The 25,378-nt window shown below is 61.9% G+C and overlaps 4 protein-coding genes across 8 annotated transcripts in view; all 4 read left to right on the forward strand.

Annotated features, from left to right (window-relative positions):
* The window catches only part of LOC142825574 (immunoglobulin superfamily member 1-like), a 40,747-nt gene extending 37,178 nt beyond the window's left edge, over window positions 1-3,569 (forward strand). Inside the window, exons 14-16 of the mRNA XM_089770441.1 lie at window positions 299-1,997; window positions 2,986-3,059; window positions 3,438-3,569. Of these exons, the coding sequence (XP_089626567.1) occupies window positions 299-433 (135 nt within the window). The 3' untranslated portion in view covers window positions 434-1,997; window positions 2,986-3,059; window positions 3,438-3,569. The remainder of the gene's footprint in view (window positions 1-298; window positions 1,998-2,985; window positions 3,060-3,437) is intronic.
* Window positions 3,497-8,742, forward strand: LOC112543917 (leukocyte-associated immunoglobulin-like receptor 2). The gene is made up of 4 exons (XM_075917457.2): window positions 3,497-3,722; window positions 4,657-4,692; window positions 7,641-7,922; window positions 8,657-8,742. Exons 1-4 carry the CDS (start codon window positions 3,497-3,499, stop codon window positions 8,740-8,742), a joined length of 630 nt encoding a protein of 209 aa, XP_075773572.2.
* Window positions 7,956-16,478, forward strand: LOC149523370 (leukocyte-associated immunoglobulin-like receptor 2). Of its 5 annotated transcripts, none has more exons than XM_089770335.1 (8): window positions 7,958-8,272; window positions 8,485-8,688; window positions 9,978-10,259; window positions 10,622-10,708; window positions 11,878-12,159; window positions 12,522-12,608; window positions 12,777-12,888; window positions 15,800-16,478. In XM_089770335.1, the coding sequence occupies exons 3-8, from the start codon at window positions 10,073-10,075 to the stop codon at window positions 16,251-16,253; spliced, it is 1,209 nt and encodes a 402-aa protein (XP_089626461.1). In that variant the 5' UTR covers window positions 7,958-8,272; window positions 8,485-8,688; window positions 9,978-10,072; the 3' UTR covers window positions 16,254-16,478. The 5 variants fall into 5 exon arrangements, with proteins under 5 accessions (XP_089626463.1, XP_089626461.1, XP_089626459.1 ...); XM_089770333.1 differs by having other exon boundaries at window positions 8,657-8,688; XM_089770337.1 differs by lacking the exon at window positions 10,622-10,708 and having other exon boundaries at window positions 7,956-8,272; window positions 8,657-8,688.
* Window positions 16,479-17,342: 864 nt separating this feature from the next.
* Window positions 17,343-24,282, forward strand: LOC149523371 (uncharacterized; the record flags this gene model as incomplete). The annotated part of the gene is made up of 7 exons (XM_089770358.1): window positions 17,343-17,475; window positions 19,522-19,640; window positions 20,070-20,189; window positions 20,352-20,379; window positions 21,158-21,253; window positions 21,411-21,466; window positions 21,812-24,282. Coding segments are annotated over 6 exons (552 nt in total), but the record flags the coding sequence as incomplete, so codon positions are not given.
* Window positions 24,283-25,378: the final 1,096 nt, after the last annotated feature.

Raw genomic sequence — 25,378 nt, forward strand, 5'->3', positions numbered from 1 at the left:
TGGGATCACCGTGTGTGTGTGTGTGTGTGTGTGTGTGTGTGTGTGTGTGTGCGCGCGCGCCCCCTGCTGGAGGGGACAGGCCCTGCTCTGTGTGTGTGTGTGTGTGTGTGTGTGTGTGTGTGTGTGTCCCTGCGCCCCCCCTGCTGGAGGGGACAGGCCCTGCTGTGTGTGTGTGTGTGTGTGTGTGTGTGTGTGCCCCCTGCTGGAGGGGACAGGCCCTGCTCTGTGTGTGTTGGGTAGGGGGCAGTTGCTGGATGTACAGGCCCATCCACACCCCAGTGACTCTCTCTCCTCCCAGCCCCAGGAGCCCGACCCCGACGGACTCACCTACGCCGAGCTGGACCACCAGGCGCTGCAGGCCAAGCGGGGGGCCCCTGCCCCGGAGCCCGTCCTGTACGCCGCCGTCAGTGGGAGCCGGGGGGCCCCGCCATGAGAGCCCCCCAGAACCCCGGGGCACCGGACTCACTTGCAGCACCAGCCCCAGAGAACTCTTATAGAGAAGATTTCGGGGGGACGCTGCGCTCCCACCATTGCAGCCCCGTCTCTTTGAACTGGGGCCCCCCTGCCCTGCCCAGACCCATGGGTGGGGGGGCCGGCGGGGGCTCAGCGCCGGGAGAAGGGAGAGGATGCACCAAGGCGGCTCTTTGTGTTATTTTGCGCCCTGTTCCTGTCCAGATTTGTAATAAACACAGAACCACAAACTGCTCCCCCCCGGCACCCCACAGCCCCTTATCCCTGCGCGGGGGGGTGTAACCCCGGGGGGAAGATGGGGCAGGTGCGGGGGCTGTTTATACAAGGACCCATCGCCTGGCACCAAAATGCGGCCATCTCTGGGTTGGGGCACTGGAGCTGGTTATATTGGGGGAGGGGTCCCTTGCCCAGCACGGCCTTGTGGCCCCTCTGGGAAAGGGACGTTGGCCAGTTCTCCCCCCCCCCCCCGACTCTGGGTGAAACTACAGAGGGGTCTGACACCCAAGACCCACTGATGCTGGCCATATTCACCCCCTCCATGTGGTCATGGGGGGAGGGGAAGGGAAGAGATCCGGAGGCGGGAGTCCGGGGGTGGGGGGAATGACCCTGTGACCCTGATCTCCCCCCCCCCCCCCAGAACTCTGGACCGGACAACGTGGGCAAGGCCCTGGGCCCTGCCCCTGGGGCTACGCAGGAATCGCTGCTCCCTGGGCGCTCTGCAGTAGCGTGCCTCAGTTTCCCTGGCTGGGGATGGGAGTTTTGGAGGCCGCCCCAGCCCGGCACCTCTGCCGAGCGTGTGAGCGAGTCTTGGCTGGCTTAGGATGCAGGGAGGGAGCCCGGGGCGCCCTCCGCTCCCCAAGCGGGATCGCCCTGGCTGCTCCTGGGTCCCGTAACCACAAGTCTGTGCAACGCTGAGGACCAATAAACCGTCTGTTCTCCCTGCTGGCTGGGAGTCAGGTCTGGCTGGCGGCTCCCCACACCTCCGTGACAGCTGTGCAGGGGCTAGGACACATAGCCGTGCCGTTCGGAATCCCCCCAGCAGGGGGCCAGGGAGTGTGCAGCGGAGGGGTCCCCTTGGCTGCTGCACAAAACGCCCCCCCCCCTCCCCGAGCCCCTGCGGTGCCCGTCAGCCTGAAGAGACACGACGGACCGGGTCCACCTGCCCCCAATGCTCAGACGTCAGCCAGGTCCACGCTGCCTCAGTTTCCCTTAACGCCGGCTTAAAGAGCCCACCCGAGACAGCCGGTGCCTTGCTGTGGGGCCAGCTGTGAGCCAGCCCCTCCAGGGCAAAGGCTGCTCTGTCCCGCCCCCCGGCGCCAGCCCCTGCGGCGAGGCCAACGTCTGGAGGCTGTTGTGTAACTTGGGCTGTGGGTGGTGGAGGCCCTGGGAAAAGTTTTTCCGGTTGTGACACTGAGCCGGCGCTTCCTCCCCAGAGTCAGTCGCACACCCATCGCTCCCCAGGTGCCGCTTGCTCCCCGGGCTCCCCAGCGCCATGGGCCTCCCCCCGCTCTTGCTCCTCGCCCTAGGTAAGTACATCCCTGCGCCTCGGCCATTCCCCCGTCTGGGGGAGTCGTCTCCCCTCCCCGAGGCTGAGGGACGGGGCTGGCTCAGCCTCCGTGAGCCCTTGTCAGGTCCCCACTGCAAGTGGGGAGCCAGGGAGAGCCCCCCCACCCACACACAGCCTGCCCCCCACAACTAGCCCTGTCCTCAGCCCAGCCCCCTAACTTCTCCCCTAACCCATGCCCAGAAGTGTTTCCTAATGCCGGGGGTCAGATTGGGTGGGGGGCGGGGGGAGTTTGTGTGGCGGGGCCAGGTCTGCTTTGGACCCCAGAACTGAGGTCCCAGGAAGAAGCTGTGTTAGTGCCCCCCTCCCCCCAGCCAAGGCACGGTACCTGGTAAGGCAGACATGGCGGGGGTGGGGAGGAAGGGCACTTTAGGGAAGTTGCCAGCGAGAGACTGGCTCCCTATTTCATCACCAACACCCCCCCCCCCCAGCTCCTCCTCCGGCCTGTTCTATCCCCCATGGCTGGAATCTGTCTCCTAGCCCCCCATACCCCGTAGTCTGGGCACCTCTTCCCATTGTGGTCCCCAACCCCCCTCCCACCCACACCCTGTGGATTCTGGGCTGGGCACGGAAACTCCCAGTCAACAGCTGGAGCCCTGGTTCCGCAGCGAGCGGTGGGCAAATTCCCCCAAGAGGGACCTGGCTCGTGCCCACAGCCCAGTGCCTGGGGGCGTAGCCCCAGGTTCTGCATCTCTCCCAGGCTGCAGCTACACAGCGGAGGGGAGGTTTAAAACTCTCGGTTTCCTTGGGACGAATCTCTCCCAGCAGCTGAATTTCTCGGCCCCTCGGTAGGGTTCAGAGTTAACGCCCATGTGCACAGCCCGTGTGCACGGCTGCGGATTCCCATGGGCTGGCATGTGACTCTGGCCCTGATGATATAACACAGGGAGGGGCGGGATGTGATCTATTCTCCCCCCGCCCTCCAGTGAATGCTCCACTTCTCATTACAGGCGTCATCTGGGCCCGCCTCCCATTGGCTGCTGCACGTGGGTCGCCTGCAGACACCAGCTTTGTCCAAAGAAGGGTCTGGGAGATGCGATGGGGGGGAGGGTAACATCACAGCTCAGGAGAGGGCAGGGGTTCGAGGGGGCAGATTTGACGGTAGGGGGATGCTGGACAGTGGGCCCCAGGGACAGGGGCTCACTAGTTCATGGGGGGTGGAAAATGGGGCCTTTCCCCTCTAGGGGCAGCCAGTTCCCACCCTGCCCCAGGGCAGGGACAGGCTGGTACAGGGGGGCAAGGAAGGAGGTCTAGGGGGTGGGGGTCTGTCTCCTCTGGAAGGGCAGCTCCCATCTGGCCCCAGGGCAGGGACAGGCAGGTTCAGGGGCGGGGCGTGGGGCAGGGGACCTTCCCTCCCCCAAGGGGGTGCGGTACCTCACAGCCTGCATCCATCTCTCTGCAGAGGCCCCCTTCCCCAAGCCCACCATCTCCCTCAGCCCCAACGGAGAGCTGGCACCGGGTATGGATGTCTCCTTCTACTGCCACGGCTCGCGGTCGCGCGTGCGCTTCCGGCTGTACCGGGCGGGGGTGGTGCTGAGGCACACGGAGCCGGCCGGCTCCACGGCTGAATTCCGCATCACCAACGCCCGGCTGGAGGACGGGGGCAACTACACCTGCCTCTACGAGAGCCTGACGGAGCCGCCCAGCGTGTCCCCCCACAGCGACCCCATAGAGCTGGTGGTAGCAGGTGAGGGGTTGTCTGCGATAGCCGAGTACCGGAACCCAACCCTCCCCCCGGCTCTAACCACTAGACCTCACTCTCCTGCCAGAGCCGGGAAGAGAACCCACAGATCCTGGCTCCCTGCTTTAATCATGAATTCTGAACTCAGCTTCGGAGTCATGGGTCGGGCTGGGCTCCACCTCCTTCCCGATGAGATATGCTCTGGACGGCGCTTGGGCCTGCCGTGAGGGCCAGGGGCTGGACTCGACCTCTCGAGGTCCCTTCCCGCTGTAGGATTCTAGGATAGTGATGGATAAGCACATTAATTGTGTGTTTCTCCCCGCGCCGGACCCGCGGCCTGGACATACCTCGGACGGGACCAACACGGGTGAGGCTCTGTTCTTGTCTATTCCCCCTCTACCGTCCCGCCTGCTCCGGCCCTTTAACACGGGGGCTGTTTCGAAATAACAGGCTTCTCGTTCCGACGCTGTACCCTGCATTTCCCGCGGTGTGGGGGAAGTCGCAGGGAGAGCGCGCTTCCTTCCCCTCCCTGCCGCACAGACAATGCCCGAAGCCGCGTCCCGCTCCTTCGATTTCAGCCCCGCACGCGACGTGGCTTAACTCCACTGTCGCTGGCTGTGGAGATGTCCCCTGGGGGGACCTGGATTCTCCTCCATGGTGCACCCCCCCTCCCAGCCCCGCTGCTCGGACCTTTAGGGTGTGTCTACACAGCCGGGCGAACCGCGACATGGGCTACGCCATTTGCGTAGTCAGAGGGCTCATCTCGGCTTTTGGTGCTGCCTACACTGCAGTTATTTTGAGGTAGAGCGCTCCCCCCCCCCCCCCCCCCCGCCCCGCCATCTTCCCTTACTCCTCGGACAATGAGGGTTCCAGGAGTCGGGGTACCAATTCTCCCCTGACCTTTCTCTTTGTGGCACTAAATTCTCCCTTCTCCATGCAGGTTTTGCCTCTGACATTCGCACCCATCAGCAAGTGAGTAACTCCAGCGTGGGCGTAGACCTGAGTCCTTTTATTTCTGATACCTTAGGCTGTGTCTACACTGGGCCACTTATTCCGGAAAATCAGCCGCTTTTCCGGAATAAGCTGCGAGCTGTCTACACTGGCCCTTGAATTTCCGGAAAAGCAACGATGCTCTACTGTACAAAATCAGCCGCTATTCCGGAAAAGCTATGCTGCTCCCGCTCTGGCATAAGTCCTTATTCCGGAACACTGTTCCGGAAAAGGGCCAGTGTAGACATCCCAGTAGTCTTTTCCGGAAAAAAGCCCCGATCGTGAAAATGACGATTGGGGTTCTTTTCCGGAAAAGCGCGTCTACATTGGCCACAGATGCTTTTCTGGAAAAAGGGCTTTTCTGGAAAAGCATCCTGCCAATGTAGACGCTCTTTTTCCGGAAATACTTATAACGAAAACTATTCTGTTTTAAGCATTTCCAGAAATTCATGCCAGTGTAGACACAGCCTTAGTGTTTATTATATCTACTGGTGAATCGTTTGATTTCAAAATCTCATTGTGGTGTGTCGTTTTCAACTTCAGCGTGCGCTTCTTCGCAGTGAGACGTATTTGTCCTTGTTGCGAGGGGACATTGTTCGTTCTGGCTCAAAGGTTTAGTAAAGCTTGGCGAAAATTGTATTGCAAAAACATTTCTTTCATTTCCAAATTTGTCCCAATCGTTTTAATGTAGGCGAACTGTATTTTCTTTTCAGCATACACACAATCTTGAATATAGATCTTTTATTATTTCTTTCATGGCAAAATGGATTACACATCAACTATCCACTTTATTGTTTTATGGATTTTTCAGATTTTATTCACAAGTACATTTAACAGCATGGACAGGGGATTTTCCAATTGTATTTATTTCTGTTCATTTCAGGATTGAATGACAATGTGATTTGAATAGGGGAACAAAATATTGTATTGAACACATGGAAAGCTTCTACTATATATTTTAGAAATCTGCATCTGTCTGTCCATCTGTGAGCACATTTGTTCAAGAACTCCTCCTAACTGCTTCAGAGGGGGAGCCGAGTGAGTCTGTAACTGGAAAAACTTAAAAAACAACAGTCTGGCAGCATCGTAGAGACTAACAAAACATGTAGAGGGGATCATGAGCTTTTGTGGGCACAGCCCACTTCTTCAGATGACTGGAGTTAGACAAAAAAAAAGGGAAAGAAATAGTCAATTCTCTCCCCCCTCCCTAGCCCCCATTTATTTCGAAACTGGACCTTTAATAACGCCATTCATCTGAAGAAGTGCGTTGCGCCCACAAAAGCTCATGATGCAGTCCACGGCTACGTCTAGACTGCATCCCTCTGTCGACAGAGGGCTGCAAATCAAGCACGTCGAAATTGCTAATGAAGCCGGGATTTAAATATCCCGTGCCTCATTAGCATAAACATGGCCACCGCTTTTTTTCGAAATGGAGATTTTTCGAAAAAAACTGGCAGTCTAGACGCAGATCTGTCGAAAATAAAGCCTTTTTCGACAGATCCTGTAAACCTAATTTTTTGAGGAACACAGGATCTGTCGAAAAAGGCTTTATTTTCGACAGATCTGCATCTAGACAGCCTTTTTTTTTTCAAAAAAAACTCCAATTCAAAAAAAAGCAGTGGGCATATTTATGCTAATGAGGCACGGGATATTTAAATCCCGACTTCATTAGCAATTTTGATGTGCCTAATCTATATCTTTCTGTCAACAGAGAGGTGTAGTCTAGACATACCCTAAGGTGCTGCAAAACTATTTGGTTTTTTTTCAGGTTTATCCTCCTAAGCGGTAAAAGCCAGGACCACTAAATTGTACGTTATCAGAACTTATAGCAAGGTCGGAGTTTGACTGTGCTGCACAATGGGATGTGCCTGGAATGGGATTGTTCCTCATAAAATGGACACGGGAGGGTCTGATAGGAGGGACAAACAGATACGCAGAGAAACACACACTGAAATAGATGTGATAATTGGGGAAGCTATCTTTGTAATGGGTAAGATGATTAACAAGACACGAATTATCTTACCCATTACAAAGATAGCTTCCCCAATTATCACCTCTAATATCATTAGCTTACAGACATTTACCTCCCCCCCAACTTCCCTCTGTTCTGAAATTTGATTTGTCCTTTTTATATGTGTTCACTTTTTTTTGATTGTATCCCTTTGGTATATATATTGTTGTGACTATTTTCTTCCACTATTTGATCTGAGGAAGTGGGTCTGGCCCACGAAAGCTCATCACCTAATAAACCATCTTGTTAGTCTTTGAAGTGCTACATAGTCCTGTTTTTTGTTTCAGCTACACCAGACTAACACGGCTACATCTCTATTACTGAAACAGATAGGAGAGAGCTGTCCCTTTCTCCTCCCCTGCCCCCTGCTGGCCCAGTGGGGTTATACCTGTTCCTGCCCCCTTGCTGCCCCCTTGTGGTCATTCGGTATAACTGTCCCTCTGACCAGACCCCTCCCTTTCCACGTTACGAGAAACAATCCCATTCCAGGCACCTCCCATTGTTCTAGCACCACCGAAGCGTGACCTTGCTTTATGTGATGAGCAGAGGAAGCTGCCTGTCCAATTTGGTGGTCCTCACTCTTACCGTTTAGGTGGCCATGTTTAGTCTAGAGATGAGGACTGAGGGGGGACTGGATACATTTTCAGACCTGGGACAGAGGATGGGGATGGGTGGTTCTCCCTGTCCCCCGAGGTTGTGGAGTCCCTTGCTTTGGGGATTTTTGAGGCCTGGTTGGACAAAGGCCGGTCAGGGATGGTCCAGGCTGATTTAGTCCGGGCTCAGCGCGGGGCGGGATGAGTTGGCTGCCTCCCACCCTGCGTTTCACCCCGACGATTTCAGCGCCGATGTGCCAGGAGAAGGCCCCGGGATCCCCTAGCCGTGGGTCTGGTGCTGAATCTCTCTCTCTCTTTGCCCCACTCCAGTGTTCTACCCCAAGCCCACCATCTCCCTCAGCCCCAGTGGCGAGCTGGCGCCAGGGTCGGACGTCTCTTTCTACTGCCACGGCTCGCGGTCGCGCGTGCGCTTCCGGCTGTACCGGGCGGGGGTGGCGCTGAGGCACATGGAGCCGGCCGGCTCCACGGCCGAATTCCGCATCACCAACGCCCGGCTGGAGGACAGGGGAAGCTACACCTGCCTCTACGAGAGCCTGACGGAGCCGCCCAGTGTGTCCCCCCACAGCGACCCCATAGAGCTGGTGGTAGCAGGTGAGGGGTCGTCTGCTCTACCCTAGTACCGGAACCCAGGAGCCCTGGATTCCGCCCCCAGCTCTGACCACTAGCCCTCATTCCCCTCCCAGAGCTAGGGAGAGAACCCAGGGGTCCCAGCTCCCAGGCCCTATTGCTTTGGTCATTGGATATGAATTCTTGACACGGCCCCAGTCTCCGGAGGGAAGACGTTCATTGTTTCGGGTTTGTGAAGCCCCTGGGACGTTGGTCGGGCTGAGCTCCACCTCCGGCCAGGTGAGATATGACTGTGATCAGTAACAACGTTAATTATCTGTTTTTCCCCACGCCGGACCCGTGGCCTGGACTTGCCCCTGACCGGATCAACGCGGGTGAGGCTCTGCCCTTGTTTTTTTCCCCTCTACCGTCCCGCCTGCTCCGGCCCCTTACCACTGTATGCTTCACCCAGAGGACATCACCTCCCAGCCCCACTGCGCTAACCACTAGGCCACCCACCCCTCCCACAGCTGGGGAGGGAACCCAGGAGTCCTGGCTCCCAGCTTCCCCTTCCCACTCTAACCACTGGACCTCACTCCTCTTCCAGAGTCAGAAAGAGAACCCAGTGGTCCTGGTCTCCCACCGTCTCTCTCTGCATTTGCCTGCTAGATTCCAGAGCCCTCTGGTACCAGAAATCTCCCTAGGTGGGAACCCATGGACCAGGATCGATTCTCCCGACCTTTCTCTTTGTGGCACTAAATGCTCCCTTCTCCATGCAGGTTTTGCCTCTGACATTCGCACCCATCAGCAAGTGAGTAACTCCAGCGTGGGCGTAGACCTGGGTCCCTTTATTTCCGATACCTGAGTGTTTATGAAATGTATTGGCGCTACATTTGATTTCAAAATATTATCGTGGCGTGTCATTTTCAACGTCCGCGTGCGCTTGTTTGCCGTGAGACGTATTTATCACTGTTGTGAGAGGACATTATTCGGTCTGGCTCAAAGGTTTAGGAAAGCTGGGTGACAGTTTTATTTCGAAAGCACTTCTTTCATTTCCAAATCTGTTCCAATACATTTTCATGTGGGTGAACTGTATTTTATTTTAAGCATATGCCACATCTTTAACACAGATCTTTTATTATTTCTTTCATTGCCAAATGTGTTACACGTCAACATGCATTTTCTTTATTATTTTATGTTTTTTTCTAATTTTATTCCAAAGTACATTTGAGAGAATGGATGGGGGAAGGGGGTTCAAATTGTATTTACTTCTTTGCATTTCTGCATTCAATTACAATGTTATTTTAATAGGGGAACAAAATATTTTATTTAAAACATATCGAAATCTTTGGCTTTGTATTCTATAAATATACACCTGTCTGTGCATCGGAGAGTCCATTTGCCTAAGAACTCCTCCTAAGCAGTAAGAACCAGGACCAGGGCTGGATTAGGGGGAGGCTAGCTGGGCAGCTTGCCGGGGCGCCAACCTATGGGGGGTGCCTGATGGCAGCTGTAAGGTGCACAGCGCACTGGGGGGCGGAGCCACACGTGCGCCCGGGGGCAGAGCCACGCATGCATCGCCCGCTGCCTGGGGCGCAGGAATAGCTCGAGCCGGCCCTGGCCAGGCCACCACATTGTACGTAGCTTCCCCTTATCAGAACTTAAAGCAAGGTCAGGGTTTGGCTCTGCCACACAATGGGATGTGCCCGGAATGGGATTGTTCCTCATAAAATGGACAGGGAAGGGTCTAATAGGAGGGACAAACAGATACACAGACAAACACACTCTGAAATAGGTAGAACTGTCCCTTTCTCCACCTCTGCCCCCTGCTGGCCCAGTGGGGTAATACCGATGCCTGTCCACTTGCTGCCCCCTTGTGGTCATTCGGTATAACTGTCCCTCTGACCAGACCCCTCCCTTTCCACGTTACGAGAAACAATCCCATTCCAGGCACCTCCCATTGTTCTAGCACAACCGCACCGTGACCTTGCTTTATGTGATGAGCAGAGGAAGCGGTGCTGATGGGACGTTCTGAGCCAGGCTCTGTCCCCAGCCGCGGGGTCTCGTGCTGAGTCTCTCTCTCTCTTTGCCCCACTCCAGAGTTCTACCCCAAGCCCACCATTTCCCTCAGCCCCAGTGGCGAGCTGGCGCCAGGGTCGGACGTCTCTTTCTACTGCCACGGCTCGCGGTCGGGCATGCGCTTCCGGCTGTACCGGGCGGGGGTGGCACTGAGGCACACGGAGCCAGCCAGCTCTACGGCCGAATTCCGCATCGCCAACATCCGGCGGGAGGACGGGGGCAGCTACACCTGCCTCTACGAGAGCCTGACGGAGCCGCCCAGCGTGTCCCACCCCAGCGACCCCATAGAGCTGGTGGTAGCAGGTGAGGGGCCCACCTTGGTGTCCCTCCTCCCAGCCCCACGCTGGGACACACCCTCAGGGGGGCACGGTGCTGATGGGACGTTCTGAGCCAGGCTCTGTCCCCGGGGCCCAGGAGAGGGGACACCCAGCTGGGGACGGAGTCTCTGGGGGGGTTCCCAGCTGCTGGCGATGCCGGGTGGAAGGTAGCTCTGCAGATTGGGAGGGGGGGCTGCCCTCACCTTGGGGGTGACCAGGGGAGCCCAGAAGGCACCGTCCCCAGCCACTACACATCCTGCTCCCCCCGGTGTGACGATGCTGAGTCAGGGTGTGGGGTGGTGTCGCTAAGTCGCTGTGTCTCCCCCTTACTCCCCTCGCCCCCAACAGGTGCTGATTCTGGTGGCCCCTGGAGACCCTACCCCACCCGGCCTAGGACGCAGCCGGCTCCCACCCGCCCAGGCAGCACGGGGACAGGTACAGGGGTCTCAAGGCCGGCCGATTAAGTTGGTTCTCTATCGATCCAGGAGTCAGGAGAGACTCTATTGGGGGGCTGTGGGGACTGGCCCATCTTTCCCATAAGGAGTTAGGGAAACACGGCCCCCCCATGTGGGGCATTTACTTCCTGCCCCTCTCCTCTCTCTAGGGTCCCCCCCAAAGCAGAATTACTCCCAGGCTAACGTCGTCTGTCTGGGCCTGGCCGTTGGGGTGTTGCTGGCCCTGGTGGCCATCTTGGCCGAAAGCGCAAAGATGAAACTCGATAAAGATGAGCGTAAAGTGCTGCCCGTAGGAAGGAAAAAGCCAAGGCACGAGGCTGGTGCGGTCCAAGACTGCAGGAAAGTGTCTGAGTTTTAGAGCAGACCACAAATTTAATACAAGCCTCCAGTGCGATTCGGGGGTGGAAAAGGCAAATCTTTTTCTGGGCTGTATTAACAGAAACGTCGTAGGTAAGACCCAGGAAGCTTTTCCATAGATGTAGGTAACTCACCTCCCCTAGCAGTGGTTGCTAACTCGAGGGAAGAATTCTTCTGTCCAGCAAGGTGCATTCACACCAGGGGTTAAGGTGGTTTCCCTCCATCCTGCTGGGTGAATTTTTCACACGGCACTAGCAACTTGCTTTGAATATTAAAGGCAGATCTGGCGAATCCGGAGCAGAGCAATGAAGATGGCACCAGGGCTAGAGAGGGAGACGTGAGGAAAAGTTGAAAGGCCTGACCGGGTTTAGTCTAAAGACAAGGACCGAGGGGGGACCGGATACGTTTTCCGACCTGGGACAGAGGATGGGGATGGGTTGTTCTCCCTGTCCCCCGAGGGCCGGAGAAGAAGACATTCGTGTGGATGATGGCTAGAGACGTAGCAGGGAAAACTTTCCTAATCTGGGCTTGGTTAAGCCCTGGAATAGCTGCATTGGGAGGTTGTGGAATCCCTGCCTTTGGGGATTTTTGAGGCCTGGTTGGACAAACACTGGTTGGGGGTGGTCCAGGTTGGCTCGGTCCCAGCTCAGCGCCGGGGCGGGACGAGGTGGCTGCTTCCCACCCTACGTTTCACTCCGATGCTTTCAGCGCCGATGTGCCAGGACAAGGCCACGGGATCCCCTAGCCGTGGGGTCTGGTGCTGAGTCTCTCTCTCTCTTTGCCCCACTCCAGAGTTCTACCCCAAGCCCACCATCTCCCTCAGCCCCAGTGGGGAGCTGGCGCCGGGGACGGACGTCTCTTTCTACTGCCACGGCTCGCTGTCGGGCATGCGCTTCCGGCTGTACCGGGCGGGGGTGGCGCTGAGGCACACGGAGCCGACTGGCTCCATGGCCGAATTCCGCATCGCCAACATCCGGCGGGAGGACGGGGGCAGCTACACCTGCCTCTACGAGAGCCTGACGGAGCCGCCCAGCGTGTCCCACCCCAGCGACCCCATAGAGCTGGTGGTAGCAGGTGAGGGGCCCAGCTTGGTGTCCCCCCTCCCAGCCCCATGCTGGGACACACCCTCAGGGGGGCGCGGTGCTGATGGGACGTTCTGAGCCAGGCTCTGTCCCCGGGGCCCAGGAGAGGGGACACCCAGCTGGGGACGGAGTCTCTGGGGGGGTTCCCAGCTGCTGGTGATGCTGGGTAGAAGGTAGCTCTGCAGATTGGGAGGGGGGGCTGCCCTCACTCTGGGGGTGACCAGGGGAGCCCAGAAGGCACCGTCCCCAGCCACTATACATCCTGCTCCCCCCGGTGTGACGATGCTGAGTCAGGGTGTGGGGTGGTGTCGCTAAGTCGCTGTGTCTCCCCCTTACTCCCCTCGCCCCCAACAGGTGCTGATTCTGGTGGTCCCTGGAGACCCTACCCCACCCGGCCTAGGACGCAGCCGGCTCCCACCCGCCCAGGCAGCGCAGGGACAGGTACACGGGTCTCAAGGCCGGCCGATTAATTGGTTCTCTATCGATCCAGGAGGCAGGAGAGACTCTATTGGGGGGCTGTGGGGACTGGCCCATCTTTCCCATAAGGAGTTAGGGAGACACGGCCCCCCCATGTGGGGCATTTACCTCCTGCCCCTCTCCTCTCTCTAGGGTCCCCCCCAAAGCAGAATTACTCCCAGGCTAACGTCGTCCGTCTGGGCCTGGCCGCTGGGGTGTTGCTGGCCCTGGTGGCCATCTTGGCCGAGGCCGGGTACAGCCGCAGGTGAGGACCCAAGACAGGATCTGGGGGCCCCTCTCCCCCTACTGCTCTGTGCCTGGGGAGCGGGGCCACCTCTCAGATCCCCCAGGCAGGGCCTTGGAGACCTTTGCCCAGAGCGGGGCGGGAAGGAGCCGGGCATTGGGGTCAAACCGGGATCTGGCCCTTGGGGCATTGGGCCTGGCCTGTGCGCGGCTCGTCCCACCCCAGGGAGGTCCAGAGCTCCCCTTTGCAGCCTGGGGGCCCCTCTCGCACCCAAACTCCCTCCCTGATCCTGCGCCCCTAACCCCTTATTCCAGCTCTGAGCCCCCTCCTGCATCCCACCCCCAGCCCCCTGCCCCAGCCCTGAGCCCCCAACACCTCAACCCCAGCTCTGATACTCCTCCTGCACCCCAGCCCCCTGCCCCAGACCTGAGCCCCCCAACATCTCAACCCCAGCTCTGAGACCCCTCCTGCACCCTAACCCCCCGCCCCCTGCTCCAGCCATGAGCCCCCCAACACCTCAACCCCAGCTCTGATACTCCTCCTGCACCCCAACCCCCTGCCCCAGCTCTGAGCCCCCCAACACCTCAACCCCAGCTCTGATACTCCTCCTGCACCCCAACCCCCTGCCCCAGCTCTGAGCCCCCCAACACCTCAACCCCAGCTCTGATACTCCTCCTGCACCCCAGCCCCCTGCCCCAGACCTGAGCCCCCCAACATCTCAACCCCAGCTCTGAGACCCCTCCTGCACCCCAACCCCCCGCCCCAGCTCTGAGCCCCCCAACACCTCAACCACAGCTCTGAGACCCCTCCTGCACCCCAAACCCCTGCCCCAGCTCTGAGCCCCCCAACACCTCAACCCCAGCTCTGAGACCCCCCTACACCCCAACCCCCCCCCACCCCAGCTGTGAGCCCCCAACACCTCAACCCCAGCTCTGAGACCCCTCCTGCACCCCAACCCCCTGCCCCAGACCTGAGCCCCCCAACATCTCAACCCCAGCTCTGAGACCCCTCCTGCACCCCAACCCCCTGCCCCAGCTCTGAGCCCCCCAACACCTCAACCCCAGCTCTGAGACCCCTCCTACACACCAACCCCCTGCCCCAGCTGTGAGCCCCCCAACACCTCAACCCCAGCTCTGAGACCCCTCCTGCACCCCAACCCCCTGCCCCAGCTCTGAGCCCCCCAACATCTCAACCCCAGCTCTGAGCCCCCCAACACCTCAACCCCAGCTCTGAGACCCCTCCTGCACCTCAACCCCCTGCCCCAGCTTTGAGCCCCCTGGCCACCCAGCCCCACCTCTGAGCCCCCTTCTGCACCTCAACACCTTGCCCTCACTCTGAGCCCCCCCCCCCACATGCCAACGCCCTGCCGCAGCCTGGCCCTAGTGTCCCCTCCAGCACCCAAACTGCACCCCCCTGAGCACCCCAACCCACCTCTGATCCCCCTTCTCTCCCCAAAGCCTTTGGTCCCAGCCCCACCCCAGAGCCCGCACCCCCTGCTGGAGGGGAGGGGGCTGAATACATGGAGATCAACAGACAGATGGGACTGTGGGGGGGGTGCTGGGGGCAGAAGGGAGCGTGGGGGTGGGCTGCTGGGGGCAGAGGGGAGCGTGGGGGGGTTGGGGTTCTGGGAGCAGAGGGGAGCATGGGGGGGTTGGGGTGCTGGGAGCAGAGGGGAGCGTGGGGTGGTTGGGGTGCTGGGGGCAGAGGGGAGCGTGGGGGTGGGGTGGGGCAGAGGGGAGCGTGGGGTGGTTGGGGTGCTGGGGGCAGAGGGAAGCGTGGTTGGGGTGCTGGGGGCAGAGGGAAGCGTGGTTGGGGTGCTGGGGGCAGAGGGGACTGTGGGGGGGGTGGGGTGATGGGGCAGAGGGGAGCGTGGGGGGTGGGGTGCTGGGGGCAGAGGGGAGCGTGGGGGGGTTGGGGTGCTGGGGGCAGAGGGGAGCGGGGGGGGGGTGCTGGGGGCAGAGGGGAGCGTGGGGGGGTTGGGGTGCTGGGGGCAGAGGGGAGCGTGGGGGGTGCTGGGGGCAGAGGGGAGCGTGGGGGGGTTGGGGTGCTGGGGTCAGAGGGGAGCGTGGGGGGGTGGGGTGCTGGGGTCAGAGGGGAGCGTGGGGGGTTGGGGTGCTGGGGGCAGAGGGGACTGTGGGGGGTTGGGGTGCTGGGGGCAGAGGGCAGCGTGGGGGGTGGGGTGCTGGGGGCAGAGGGGAGCGTGGGGGGGGGTGCTGGGGGCAGAGGGGAGCGTGGGGGGTTGGGGTGCTGGGGGCAGAGGGGAGCGTGGGGGGTGCTGGGGGCAGAGGGGAGCGTGGGGGGGATGCTGGGGGCAGAGGGGAGCGTGGGGGGGTTGGGGTGCTGGGGGCAGAGGGGAGCGTGGGGGGGTGGGGTGCTGGGGGCAGAGGGGAGCGTGGGGGTGGGGTGCTGGGGGCAGAGGGGAGCGTGGGGGGGTGCTGGGGGCAGAGGGGAGCGTGGGGGGTGGGGTGCTGGGGGCAGAGGGGAGCGTGGGGGGGTGCTGGGGGCAGAGGGCAGCGTGGGGGGTGGGGTGCTGGGGGCAGAGGGGAGCGTGGGGGGTGGGGTGCTGGGGGCAGAGGGGAGCGTGGGGGGGTGCTGGGGGCAGAGGGCAGCGTGGGGGGGTGGGGTGCTGGGGGCAGAGGGGAGCGTCGGGGGGTGGGGTGCTGGGGGCAGAGGGGAGCGTGGGGGGGTGCTGGGGGCAGAGGGGAGCGTGGGGGTGGGGTGGGGTGCTGGGGGTAGAGGGGAGCGTGGGGGGGGTGCTGGGGGCAGAGGGGAGCGTGGGGGGGTGCTGGGGGCAGAGGGGAGCGTGGGGGTGGGGTGCTGGGGGCAGAGGGGAGCGTGGGGGTGGGGTGCTGGGGGCAGAGGGGAGCGTGGGGGGGGTTGGGGTGCTGGGGGAGGTGGCAGCTGCTGACGAGATGTCTGTGTTTTGCCCTAGGCACGCCCTCCCCGTGAGCCCCCCGCAGCCCGGCAGGGAACAGGGCCGGCAGCCCAGGGAAGAGACGGAGGCGCCGGCTTGGAAACTGGTGCCCCCCAAGATTCCTGCCTGGCCCTTTGGGACACGGAAGGAGAGACCCGCGGAGCAGGGGGCATGGGCGGGGGCCATTGGACCCACTGGCCTGTCCCACCTGGAATCCCAGCCCTCCTCCCCACCCCACTCCCCACCCCCGCCCCCTCCCCCGCCCCACTCCCCGCCCCCACCTCCGCCCCACTCCCCACTCCCATCCCCTCCCCCGCAGATCAGAGCCATGGCCACATCCCACCTGGTATCCCCGCCCCCAGCCCCACCTCCCTTCCCACCCCTATCCCCTCCCCACACCCCACCTCCGGCCCCTCCCCCACAGATCAGATCCATAGCTCCATCCCACCTCACTCCCCTCTCCCGCAGATGAGATCCATGGCCCCATCCCACCTGGTATCCCTGCCCCCCCTCTGGCTCTGCCCCGCGCCCCCTCCCCGCAGATCAGATCCATGGCCCCCGCAGGGCAAACCTTCAGCCCATCCCGCCTGGCACCCCTGCCCCACTCCCCGCGGGGGGCTGTCGGTTTTGGTCCAGCCTGTCCCTGGAGGTTTCGGCCTGTGCTGTCATCTTTAATTAAAGGTTCATCTTCAATGCCTGCAGACTCCCGGCTTTCCTACTCCCTGGGGTCCCCACGCCCCACCCCAGACTACTAGGCCCTTCCAGCCCGGGATCCCACCGCCCCCTCCCTGCCCACAAGCGCACCCAGCTCGGGCAGGGACTCGGGCGCGTCCTGCCCTGGGCTCTCACAGCGGCAGGAGTGGGCAGCCCCCGTGAAACCCACTGGCCCCACATCTCCCGCCTCATCAGTAAACAAGAGTGATGGAGGAGGCTGCAGCTGGGGGCTCTCCCCAGCTCAGGGAGGGGAGTGGGGGCTAGTGGTTAGAGCAGGAGAGGCTGGGCGCCAGGACGGCTGAGGCCTCTCCCCAGCTGAGGGAGGGGAGTGGGGGCTAGTGGTTAGAGCAGGAGAGGCTGGGCGCCAGGACGGCTGAGGCCTCTCCCCAGCTGAGGGAGGGGAGTGGGGGCTAGTGGTTAGAGCAGGAGAGGCTGGGCGCCAGGACGGCTGAGGCCTCTCCCCAGCTGAGGGAGGGGAGTGGGGGCTAGTGGTTAGAGCAGGAGAGGCTGGGCGCCAGGGCGGCTGAGGCCTCTCCCCAGCTGAGGGAGGGGAGTGGGGGCTAGTGGTTAGAGCAGGAGAGGCTGGGCGCCAGGGCGGCTGAGGCCTCTCCCCAGCTGAGGGAGGGGAGTGGGGGCTAGTGGTTAGAGCAGGAGAGGCTGGGTTCTCCCCCTGGCAGGACAGAAATCCCCCCTCCCTGTGCCTCTGTTTCCCCCTTTGGCTCAGCAGAGATTTACCACACGTCGCTTCACTCTGTGCGGTGAGAGCGGCTCCCCACCCGCCTGGGGAAAGTGAAGTAATTTCCTTTCCCCGAGGAGGTGGGGCGAGCTGTCACGGGTGAGGAAGTAAAGCGGGCCGGGCAGCAGCTGGCGCACCTCACATTCATCCTCGCCCCCTGAAACCTGCCGCCGGACCCCTGCCCTGATGGGCCCTGCAAAGCTGGTGTGGATGGTGCTCCTAGGTTGCTCGGTTGGGACCGGGGGTAAGCGTCAGTCCCACAGGAGGGGTGGGGCACAGCCCCCAATGGATGCAGGGTGCCCCTCACAGAGGGGGCTGGGTGGAGTCCGGACACCTGGGGTCTCTCCCCAGCTCTGGGAAGGGAGAGGGGGCTAGTGGTTAGAGCAGGGGGGCATGGGAGCCAGGCCTCCTGTGTTCTCTCGTTGGCTCTGGGAGGGGAGTGGGGTCTAGTGGTTAGATCTGGGAGCCAGGCCTCCCGGGTTCTCTCCTTGGCTCTGGGAGGGGAGTGGGGTCTAGTGGTTAGATCTGGGAGCCAGGCCTCCCGGGTTCTCTTCCGGGCCCAGCTGCGCGGGACACAGGATGCTCAGGGTCACGACCAGCTCAAGTCCCGACATGTCCCCGCCGGGCCTTGCCTGGTGCAGGTAGCCAGCTACGTGCTGTTCAACCTCAGCCGCCTGGGGCTCCCCCCCAGCCCTGGGCGCAGCTCCGCCCTTCCTGCTGCAGGACCTGCCAGCTGCCCCGGGCGCCGTCCCCCTGCACGCCGGAGTGCGTGGGAGGGTCCCTGACGGGGCTTTTTGGGGAATGGGACCCAGCTGGGACATTTCCGGCTCCCACCTGGCCCCAGGGCTGGCTGGGGGAATGGGGCTGCGGGGGCTTGTGTTTCGGGGAGCTCTGGGTGCCCAGGGCTCAGCCCCCCGGCCTGGATTCGGGGCGGAAAGCGACTTCACTCTGCTCCTCTTCATGCAAATTCTGCGGGCGGTGAGAAAACTCAGCCCCGAGCAGAGCCCGGAGATACACCCCAGGGCCCAGGCTTCCTGTGGCCGAGCCGGCTGGGGCCCGGTGGGGTCCCACCCTGCCTCCAGCCAGCCTGCAGCTGCCCAGCTGCTCCCCCTTCCTGGCCCTGGCCCCCCGATGTCAGGGCTTGGCCTCTGCAGCGTCCCGTGCTCGGCCCCTGTGTGCCTCCACACACACCTGCCCCGTAAGCTGGGGAGCCACAGGGCTGGCAGGGGCTGTGGGGCGGGAGTGGGGGCACTGGCAAGGCTGGGGGACAGGGCTGGGCTGGCAGGGGCTGTGGGGCAGGAGCGGGGCAGGGCTGGACTGGCAGGGGCTGTGGGGCGGGAGTGACGGGCACTGGCAGGGCTCGGGGGCAGGGCTGGGGGGCAGGGCTGGGGGGCAGGGCTGTGGGGCAGGAGCGGGGCAGGGCTGGGCTGGCAGGGGCTGTGGGGCAGGAGCGGGGCAGGGCTGGACTGGCAGGGGCTGTGGGGCGGGAGTGACGGGCACAGGCAGGGCTGGGGGGCAGGGCTGGACTGGCAGGGGCTGTGGGGCGGGGTCGGGAGCGGGGGCACAGGCAGGGCTGGGGGGCAGGGGCTGTGGGGCGGGAGCGGGGGCACAGGCAGGGCTGGGGGGCAGGGCTGGACTGGCAGGGGCTGTGGGGCGGGAGCGGGGGCACAGGCAGGGCTGGGGGGCAGGAGCTGTGTGGCGGGAGTGACGGGCACTGGCAGGGCTGGGGGCAGGGCTGGACTGGCAGGGGCTCTGGGGCGGGAGTGGGGGCACAGGCAGGGCTGGGGGGCAGGGGCTGTGGGGCGGGAGCGGGGGCACAGGCAGGGCTGGGGGGCAGGGGCTGTGGGGCGGGAGCGGGGGCACAGGCAGGGCTGGGGGGCAGGGGCTGTGGGGCGGGAGTGGGGGCACAGGCAGGGCTGGGGGGCAGGGCTGGACTGGCAGGGGCTGTGGGGCGGGAGCGGGGGCACAGGCAGGGCTGGGGGGCAGGGGCTGTGGGGCGGGAGTGGGGGCACAGGCAGGGCTGGGGGGCACACTGCACAGCCTCCTCCCTCCTCCCCAGCCTGTGCACATTTTCACTTTTGCACGGGCCTGGTGCACACTGACTCCCACACAGCCAATGAGACGCCAGCTGTGCCGGGAGCGTGTCATGCGGAGACTTGCCCATTGGCTGCTCTTCCCTGGGAGGGGAGTGGTGGGCGGGGACAGCCCTGCTCCGCTTAACCCTTTCCCTGCCGCACAAGCACGTTCAAAGCCCCCCGCCCGCGACCCCGGGGCGCATTCCCCCTTGCAGGGGCCACGGTGCAGGAGGAGACACTCAGCTACGTGTGTGACGCCGGCGCCCCCGCGCACCGGATCGAGCTCCCGCCGCACGCCCGGGAAGGAGACAAGTCCATGCAGTGGGTGCTGGGGGTGAGCTTTGCTAGGGCCTTCCGGGGGGTGGCAGGGGCTGACTGGAGGGGGCCCCTCACCCTGTGTGGAGATGCAGCTGCCTCTGGGGCGGGGATCAGGGGCTGGTTATAAAAGGCCCGGTGGTGAGATGCAGCTGCCTCTGGGGTGGAACATGTGGCAGCAGCATCTGGAAAGCACCAGAGAGAGAGAGAGAGAGAGAGAGAGAGAGAGAGAGAGAGAGAGAGAGTCTGTGCTTGTGTGTGTCCATCCGTCCCTGCTGCCTCCTACTGGAGGATCCAGAACTGACCAGCTGTGTGTCAGAGCCCCCCCGGGGAGGGCGATTCCCCTGGCCCCAGGGAGGGGTCGTGAAAGGCAGCCTGTTGTTGTTCCCAGGGAGCGTGGAGGGAGGCAGGTCCCCGGCCACTGACAGGGTTCATCTCTGCCCCCCAGGAGGAGTCGATCGCCACCTACCCGCCCAGCGGGCCTCACCCCTTGGTGCTGGACGTGGGCGCCTGGGGAATCGACCTGGCGCGCTGCCTGAATCTCACCCTGCTTGTGTTCGACACAACGGTGAGGGGGGCGTCTGAGGGGAGACTGTGGGAAATGGGGGAGCGGGGGGGGAGGGGCTGGGCGCCAGGACGTCGGGTTCTATCCTTGCTGGGGAAGGGGAGTGGGGTGCGGTGGTTAGAGCAGGGGAGTGTGTTTCCTGATTTCAGTCGTCTTGCTTTCCAGGGGAAGGAGAGGAGGCTGCACTACCGAGGTGAGCCTCACGGGGGTTAGCTCGGGATGTGTCCCGGCTCCTGGCTGCTTCTGCCCCCTACGGAGCCCCTCCCCATTCCCTCGTAGCCCAGCGCCCCCTAGTGCCACCCCGGGGCATTGGGAACAGCCCTGCCAGCCAGGGAGAGCGCCCCCTGTTGGGTCCCTGCTCCCCGTAGCCCAGCGCCCCCTAGTGCCACCCTGGGGCATTGGGAACAGCACTGCTCCCTGTAGCCCAGCGCCCCCTAGTGCCACCCCGGGGCATTGGGAACAACCCTGTCAGCCAGGGAGAGCGCCCCCTGTTGGGTCCCTGCTCCCTGTAGCCCAGCGCCCCCTAGTGCCACCCAGGGGCATTGGGAACAGCCCTGCTCCCCGTAGCCCAGTGCCCCCTAGTGCCACCCCGGGGCATTGGGAACAGCCCTGCTCCCTGTAGCCCAGCACCCCCTAGTGCCACCCTGGGGCATTGGGAACAGCCCTGCTCCCTGTAGCCCAGCGCCCCCTAGTGCCACCCCGGGGCATTGGGAACAGCCTTGCTCCCCGTAGCCCAGCGCCCCCTAGTGCCACCCTGGGGCATTGGGAACAGCCCTGCTCCCCGTAGCCCAGCACCCCCTAGTGCCACCCCGGGGCATTGGGAACAGCCCTGCTCCCCGTAGCCCAGCGCCCCCTAGTGCCACCCTGGGGCATTGGGAACAGCCCTGCCAGCCAGGGAGAGCGCCCCCTGCTGAGCCACCAGGGAACTGGCCCTGTCCCAAAGGGACCTCTGTGACTCGTTTGCTTTGTAGCTGTAGCCAGTCCCGGGAGCCTCCCGGCCAGGACGAAAGGCACCGGGCAGCTCTCTGACTGCAGCGGGGCCTGGAGACTGCACGCGGCAAACTCAGGTGGGTGGCTCAGTGTGGCAGCCAACGGGGCTTGGAGCCGGGCGCATCTGCGGGCGGGGGGCTGGGAGCCAGGACTCCTGGGTTCCCGCCCCAGCTGGGAGGTGTCGGGGGTTAGCGCAGTAAAGTTTTTCCCTCTCCTGGTTTCTTTGTGTCGCAGGTGGATTCGGCGTCGGCCTCCTGCTTTCTCTGCTAATCACTTATCTGCTCTTCTAGGTGAGTCTGCTAAAAATCTTGCAGCCCCTCCCTCCTGACCCACAGCCCATCAGCCCACCCCTGCCTCCCAGCCCTGCCGGTGCCCCTCCCTCCTGACCCACAGCCCCTGCCAGTCCAGCCCTACGGCTCCTTCCAGCTCCCCAGGCCTGGGATGACTGGACCAAGCCCGAGCCCTGACCCCCCAGGGCTATGGGGACCCAGCAGAAGACACTGCAGGGTTGCTGGCCTGTCTGCATGGGATGTGTGTGTGCGGGGGGATGTTCTCATGTTTTAGGCGTGTTCTAAGCGTGTTGGCATGTCTAGGGCATGTTCTGAACCCACCTTTTTCTTCTCTCCCTCTCTCAGCTGACGCAGGGATGTGGAGCGTCACCCCCCCCCCCCTTGCACCTTTGTCCCTGCCATGTGGTGCCCTCCTGCGGCGGCGAGCGGTACTGCAGCCCCTCAACCCTCTCCTCCCTCGCTCACCCCATGCACCGTGGAGGCTGCAGAAGGGGGCTTGCGAACTCCCTGCCCCGGCACAGAACCCAGGCATCCGGGCAGCCTTTTCCCTATGGAGCTGTAACTGCCTGAGCAGGCGGGCGACTGGACCCAGAGCCAGCAATTTGCCCTGACATGGGATTAACCTGCGGAACTCCTTGCTACTGGATGGGGGGGCGAGGCAAAGCGCTGGGGATTTGAAGGGAGGATCAGGCATTTAAGTTTAATTAATGGAAGAGCAGAGCTGTCCTGTGGATAGGATGTGGGTTTGGAAGCCAGGCTGCCTGGGTTTTTCCCCTGCTGTGAGAATGGCTGGGTCCCCCCTGGAGCTCTGCCCCAAACATGCTGTGTGGCTCTCTGGCCCTCCCAGAGTCCCTTTAGAGGGAATTTTAGTGATATTTTATATCCATTTTAATGCAGATATTAACCCTGGGGGAGGGGGGTACCATCTGCACCCAGAAATGAACATAATGTATCAGCCGTGGATGCTGATAATCCCCTCCCCAAACTTCTGGGCCCTAGTAGCTGTGTCCAGTGCTATTTCTGGCACCCTCACATGCGACTAGGGGCAACACCCCCACACTGGGCTAGGGCTGGTACTGGTGTCCTGTGATGCACTGGAGTGCCATGATGGGGGGAGACCAGCTGGAGGGGCGTGGATGCCCCCTGCTGGACACCCTCAGCATTGCCTGCCGTGTGTCATTGGCCCCGCACTGCCAGGAACAGGTGGGGATTCTCCATGAGGTACTTTGGGGCATTGGGAAGGGTTGTAAGTTCTAGGCCCACTGGAGGGTTGGGGGGAAAGTGGGTATAAACAGCCCCGATTCCCCCCACCCCTGGGAGTGAATGCATCTCTGTGCCAGGTAAGGGATCCCTGTATACACAGCTCCTGTGCCCATCCCAGAGAGACCATGCCTCAGGGCTGGGCAAACCCCAGCCTGGGGCAGGGGAGCCCTAGGTTAACTAACTAATTAATTAATTAATAATGAATAATTATTATGACTAATGATAGGGTCACACCGGGACCTTGGATCTGGATGTGACCCTGATATCTTGGTATTTTGGGGATGGCAGCGAGGCGGGGCTGGATTATGGTGTGGGTCCTGGCCCGGGTCTGCGCTGCCCTTCCAGAACCTGCCACAGGTTTCCCTCCTCTCACTTGGGACAGTCGCGGCCTCCTGCCGTGCCTCAGTTTCCCCATCTCGACCACAGGGAGAATCATCCATAAGTGCCACAGTCGGGGACCGACTCTCACTGAGGAGGTGGGGGCGGGTCTGTGTGTGATGGGGGGAGACCGATCTTGGTCAGGGATGGGGGAGGTCTGTGCACACCTGGCATAATGGGGGGTGCTGATCTCATGGGGGGGCGGGAAATCTGTCATGCACAACATAATGGGAGTCCCAGTTCTGATTGCAGTGCGTGCAGCATGCAGCAGAACAGCACCCCTTCCCCGTTACAATACTAGTCACTCACTAAAGCATATCCCCATCCCATTATTGATAGCTGCCTCGTAGCGCTGTTGGTAGGATGCAGTAAGTGTTCAGGGACCATATGATTAGCTCAGTGACTCTATAGTGCCCGGCACCGTAGTGGGGGGAGGGTCTCCCAGGCATTATGGCAACCGGGAGGATAAATGATACTCGTAATAAATGTCTGCTCCTCGCCGGAGTCCTGCTTCGCACTTGAGCTTCTGCAGTATCATGTGTCATGGAGTTCCGCAGGTCAGCCACGTGCTATGGCAACTGCTCTGCTCGAAATGTGCCGCCTTTGGAGGTCCTGACCCTCGCCCACTGTTGCGTTAATAGGGGAGGGGGGGTATGATAATGACTCATCCGGGCACCTGTAACACCCCGACCCCCGCTGCTCAGAGAAGTAGTTAACCCTGTCCAGGCCAGCATTGCCCTCACTGGCGTGTGACTGTAATACAGGGGCCGTTGTAACGTTCGTAATAAAACGGCTGCAGGCTTGAAAGCGGACCCTGGCTTGTGTGGAAATATTATTTTGGAAGAGGTTTTCTGGGGGCTCTTGAGTGCGCCCTCTGGTGTTCTTGTAGGGTCTCGGAACTGCTGGACTCGCTCCCGGAGTGGCTGATTATTGTAGGGTTGCTCAGAAGCACAGGCGTTGCTCACAGATTATTTGTCACGGTCGGGTCTCTCAGGAGCCTGGGTTTGCACCCAGACTGGTTTCCTACTCCGGGAGGGCGGAGGGTGGTGCTTGAGCTTTTGGGTTGTTATGGTAGGGTCTCCCGCCCGCGGCTTGGTTACTGCAGGTTCTTTCGGAGCAAGGGACTGTACACGCTGGTTTGTTATTGCAGGGTCCCCCTGCAATCTCCTAGCAGCCTGGCCAAACTATGGGCAGATGTATGAGCATGGGAGGGGGGAGGCTGTAGGGGATGGAGCGCTGTAGGGGGAGGGAGCTGGGGTGGGGCTGTATGGGCATGGGGAGCTGTAGGGGGAGGGGGTGGGGCTGTAATGGCATGGCGGTCTTTAGGGGGATGGGGTGGGGCTGTATGGGCATGGGGGACTGTAGGGGGAGGGGGTCTGTATGAGCATGGGGGGGGGCTGCAGAGGGCGAGGGGCTGCAGGGGGTGGGGACCTGTAGAGGGTGGAGATGTTGTAGGGGGAGGGGGCAAGAGGTACAAAGGGGAGCCGGGCTCCGCTTCAGCCCAGTCCCCTTTTCCAAACTAAAACTACAACTCCCATGAGCTCCCTCTCTGCAGGGGGGAGGTAACCCCAGCCCCCTCCCCTTAGGACATGGGACGCAGGACAGAGAAGGGGGAAGCTCCCCACACACCCCACCCCCCACCCTGGGGCTGGCAACCTTCCACCTGTCCATGGGAGGGAGACAGCAGCCTGCAGCTGTCTAGGGCCTTGCACGAATTCTTGGTCCTGTCGTGCAAGGAGTCGTGCACGAGTGGGAGCAGATACGGGCGCCGGCCTGGCTCCGGCTGGAGTCAACTCCCGAGGGGCAGAGGAAGAGAGAAAGGCGGCCAGGAGCCTTTCTTGGCCTCAGTATTCCCTGGGCCCACCCCAGAGGGGCTGCGGTCCCAGCGCCAGACGAGGGGTCCCGTATTCCCGACCCCCGCGCCCCACCCGAGAGGAGCCACATCCCAGTGCCAGGCAAGGGGTCCCATCTAACCAGCGCCCCCCATGTCGCACCCCAGAGGCCTCCTGCTGCCAGGCTGCGGCCCATCGATCCCAGGCTGTCCAGGACGATTCGCGGATGCAGGAGGCAGCCCGTCCCCTGGGAGCATTTTCCATCCATTGATCACCCCTTGTGCGATCAGCTGGGTGGCCGGAGCAGCAGCTGGATCAGAGAGAGCAAGAGACTGTGGGGAGGAGAAAGGGTGTATGGAAGGAAGAAAGAAGAGGGGTGGTTGGGAAAGAAAGAAAGAAAGAAAGAAAGAAAGAAAGAAAGAAAGAAAGAAAGAAAGAA

This window comes from Pelodiscus sinensis, chromosome 18, assembly GCF_052426305.1.
Source record: "Pelodiscus sinensis isolate ZL-2025 chromosome 18, ASM5242630v1, whole genome shotgun sequence".
NCBI classification, from domain to species: Eukaryota; Metazoa; Chordata; order Testudines; family Trionychidae; genus Pelodiscus; species Pelodiscus sinensis.